The sequence below is a fragment of the Raphanus sativus genome, chromosome 4 (assembly GCF_000801105.2).
Source record: "Raphanus sativus cultivar WK10039 chromosome 4, ASM80110v3, whole genome shotgun sequence".
Lineage (NCBI taxonomy): Eukaryota > Viridiplantae > Streptophyta > Magnoliopsida > Brassicales > Brassicaceae > Raphanus > Raphanus sativus.
In genome coordinates, this window is record NC_079514.1 from 45,072,174 (window position 1) to 45,076,104 (window position 3,931).

Consider the following 3,931-nt stretch of genomic DNA (forward strand, 5'->3'; position numbering starts at 1 on the left):
GATTCCGATTCAATACTTTCTGGACGCGATTTGTCTTTTCCCGAATAAGAATTTTTAAGTTAAAAATTAATAAATAATCCTTCCTTTAATTTTCCACTAATATCAAATCGTAGAATATTGTTCCCACCATTCTTATCATCATCTCCTTGGCGTCATTCGATTTTTTTTTTAAATCCTGTAATAATATAATTTTCTTCCGTCATTGGCGTCTCTCTCTCTCTCTCTCTTGAAGCATTCCCAAATCTGTGTTCTTGAGATTCAGATGTATCCTTCTCTTGACGATGATGATTTCGTCTCTGATTTCTTTTGCTTCGATCAAAGGTTCTTCCTTTCCTCTTTTCATCGATTCTGTTGTTTTCTATTTTTTGATTTATCGAATTTGCTTATAACAAATACTCAGGCTTTTCATTTCTCAGGTGTTAAATTAATTGTGTATTTTGATGTTAATCTGACGAACCCTAATCTATTTTTTATTGTTTAACAACGTTGTTGATTCGGTTTAAGCTGTTAAATTGAGTATCTCTTTTGTTGATTCCATAGATGTTTTGTTTTTTTTTAAATCTCAGCAGCAATGGAGCAGAACTCGATGATTACACACAGTTTGGTGTAGATTTGCAGCCTGATCAGGCAGATACCTTCCCAGATTTCGGGTCATACGGTGTCAATCTACAGAACAACCCAGAACAAGTTTTCAGCATTGGAGATTTGACATCGTACAGTGGAGTTTTAACGCAAGAGCCAGGGCAGTTTCGTAACTTTGGTGGGCCAAATGATTGTGGAACTGTGCAGGAAGATGAAGTAGTTATTAACTCTGGCTCATCTGGTGGTTCTGTTAAGCAAGAACAAGAACATGTTGATGAGGAATGCTCCAGAAAGCGGTATATAGGCTTTTATAAATATCCGAAATTTTGTGTGATCTTGATTGTGTTTGATAGAATCTGTGGTGGGTGTTGATAGGGGAAGGACTGGATCTTGTGTTAGACCAGGAGGAACCAAAGCTTGTCGTGAGAGATTGAGGAGAGAGAAGCTAAATGAGAAGTAACAAAACTTATTAGTATATATGTGTTAGTTTTGTAGTTTTGAGTTGTCTAAAATTGGGTTGTGTCTATAGGTTCATGGATTTGAGCTCGGTTTTAGAGCCTGGGAGGACTCCAAAGACGGATAAACCGGCTATTCTAGATGATGCAATCCGTGTCTTGAATCAACTCAGAGATGAAGCTCATGAGCTTGAAGAAACTAATCAGAAGCTTTTAGAGGAGATCAAGAGTCTCAAGGTTGGTTCACTTTTTCCTCAATTCCAAGAACCTTTGTTCTATTGGAACGAGAGTAAAGTTTTGGTTTTGACTTATAGGCGGAGAAGAATGAGCTGAGGGAGGAGAAGCAAGCTTTGAAAGCGGAGAAGGAGAAGACGGAACAGCAGTTGAAGTCTATGATGGTTCCATCTACAGGGTTCATGCCTCAGATTCCAAGTCCATTTAATCAGAACAAGATGGCAGTTTATCCAAGCTACGGTTACATGCCAATGTGGCATTACTTGCCTCAATCTGTTCGTGATACATCTCGTGATCAAGAACTCAGGCCTCCTGCTGCTTAAACTCTCCATTACCTACATATATTCTGTTTGGTACTAGAGAATTTAGAGAGATATCTAATCCACTTGGTTTTAGGATTCTTCAGTTGAGCAAGTGTAAACGCTACTCTTTCTTTGTCTTGGGTTGTATTTTGGATAAAATGTGCACATTAACTCCAGAAACTTATGGTTTCTTCCGTTTTTTTTTTTGACTGATGTGTTGTAAAAAATCTAAAGGGTCAAAGGAAAAAAGAAATGCTCTCGTTGAGAGTCGAACTCAAGACCTCCCGCTTACTAAACGGGTGCTCTAACCAACTGAGCTACGAGAGCTTTTTGATTCTCCTATATTCTCTTCTAAATTCATATTATTACTCTGCGAAGAAATTTCAGCAAATGAAAAAGGGTTTTCATGAGGCTGTTGAGCTGATGGCACCAAAAGGCAAAAGCATCAGTCACATATTATTTTAGTCTAAATTCGAAAATGAAATGGTATCTCTCTAAGAGAACCGAAAGTGAGAGAAAAAGTGACAATAGAATAAAGCAAAAAATGATTTGCAAAGATTTTGCCTCATCGCATACATCTTTTTAAACCCATGTCTGGATTCCAAAACAGAAATCTCAAAATACAGACCCGATTGTGCTACAAAAGATGAAAAAAAAAGCGATGAAAACGAATCATCTTTCTTCAGTTTGCTTTAGCTTTTGGAGCCTTCTTCCGGTGTTGTCTACCATGTCTCCTCGAGTTCTTCATTCCAATAAAGAAGAGCAGTGCCCCAACAAGTGCCACGCTCTATAGACACATAATAGAAAAGTCTCAGATCATGCATATGATAAAAGAAATGAAATATGGAAACTCACATAATTTCTTCAAAAACCAATTTGCTAACCTGAGTAAATTTGGTAAACAGTTGGCTAAATTCCTTTCTCTCAACATCGTAGTTGTAGAAATCGTAAAGAATTGGGGTGGCAACGGCTTGATGAAGAAGCTGCAACCAGATTTCGTAAACTTAAACATGCTTTTTTTTTCTTTTCATTTAAGATAAACCAATAACAATATACTAAGATACAATACCAGGAGATAGGCTCCCAAGGAGCTGCCAGAAATGAACAAAAGTCCACCAATACCCTTTAAGGCTATAGCAGCAGCAACAAGTAGCTTCATCTGCAAAGAAAACTCAAGAGATTAAATTTTGGTTGTTGTTTTTTTTTTTTTGGGCCCAGAGACTGACTAGACATAAAGAAGGCACTTACATCGACTGGTGGCAGTCGCTGGCCAGTATGAGTTGTTACGTGACTAACAAAAGCATTGAACTTTGGTCTTAAAGATTTAGCTGCTCGGCCTCCATTCTCGCCAAAATCATTGAACCTGCTCTCAAAGGAAAGAAGAGGTTAATTAAAAAAGACAAAATGAAAGCGAAGAGAGTCAACTGAAATATGAAAATCAATTCAATCAACAATCCATATGTTCTCTTCACTCTACAACATTCTTCTACTTTTCTCCAAAACTCAGTCAGCTGTATGATTCATGTTTCCTTACGAACTAGATAGCCATAATTTAATTATTCTTTGAGATATTAGTCACATATTTTCATTTTCTTTGTCAAGAATACAAAAGCAGATCTTGAGATGAGAGTAACAAGAGCAGATCTAGAAGGAGTAGAAGAAGATTGCATACTCTTGCCATGCGGAGAGAAGAAAGACGGAAACGAACAGAGCTCTACCAACGAAGGAAATCAACTCCATTGAATCTCCAACACAGAGACAGAAAGAGAGTTAGATTTGGGGTCCGTAAAGGAAGAAGAGAGAAGGAGAAAGCGAAGAGGCCAAATTTGAAAATATTAAGGCGGAGAGACTTTAGTCAGCGCGAGTATATACAAATACATTGCCAATTTCGTATTCGCTGCTTCCTTCTTAAGAATGTGCTACGTGGAAGATCTTACACGTCGATTGGCCAATCACATGCGTCCTTGTCATTACACGTCCATACTTGGCTTACAAATCTATATTACTAATTTTTAAAAATATCTATCTTACTTTAACAAAATCATCATATAAAATAACTTTATACTTATAGAAAAATATGTAAAATTCATCAAGTATTTACAATCGTAAATTATTCTTCAACAATTCGCAAGCGATAATACTTCAACCTATAATTGACAACAAATATTATAATAAAAAAATCAATTGTTAAAATAATTAGCGGAAAATAAAAAATATTTTCAAACCTAATCACCTTAATGTTAGACCAATAAAAAACAAACTCATAAAAAAGAAATAATTGTTAAACTCTCTCTTACACGGTTTCCTATGCTTAATCTTTGAAAGCTTTTCACCCGCTCTTCTGGTGCGTTTCCAGTG

The 3,931-nt window shown here is 36.5% G+C and overlaps 2 protein-coding genes and 1 non-coding gene across 4 annotated transcripts; 1 reads left to right on the forward strand and 2 right to left on the reverse strand.

Annotated features, from left to right (window-relative positions):
• LOC108835850 (transcription factor bHLH104) lies at positions 1-1,769 on the forward strand. Of its 2 annotated transcripts, none has more exons than XM_018609072.2 (5): positions 1-321; positions 570-878; positions 958-1,038; positions 1,112-1,274; positions 1,352-1,769. In XM_018609072.2, the coding sequence occupies exons 1-5, from the start codon at positions 263-265 to the stop codon at positions 1,592-1,594; spliced, it is 855 nt and encodes a 284-aa protein (XP_018464574.2). In that variant the 5' UTR covers positions 1-262; the 3' UTR covers positions 1,595-1,769. The 2 variants fall into 2 exon arrangements, with proteins under 2 accessions (XP_018464574.2, XP_018464573.2); XM_018609071.2 differs by having other exon boundaries at positions 137-321; positions 567-878.
• A 57-nt stretch (positions 1,770-1,826) lies between these two features.
• On the reverse strand, positions 1,827-1,900 carry TRNAT-AGU (transfer RNA threonine (anticodon AGU)). The gene has a single exon. It is a non-coding gene; the product is annotated as a tRNA-Thr (tRNA).
• Positions 1,901-2,083: 183 nt separating this feature from the next.
• LOC108837436 (uncharacterized) lies at positions 2,084-3,447 on the reverse strand. The gene is made up of 5 exons (XM_057009129.1): positions 3,246-3,447; positions 2,822-2,936; positions 2,643-2,732; positions 2,458-2,556; positions 2,084-2,360 (listed from the first exon to the last, which is right to left on the reverse strand). The coding sequence occupies exons 1-5, from the start codon at positions 3,311-3,313 to the stop codon at positions 2,256-2,258; spliced, it is 477 nt and encodes a 158-aa protein (XP_056865109.1). The 5' UTR covers positions 3,314-3,447; the 3' UTR covers positions 2,084-2,255.
• Between the last annotated feature and the right edge of the window lie 484 nt (positions 3,448-3,931).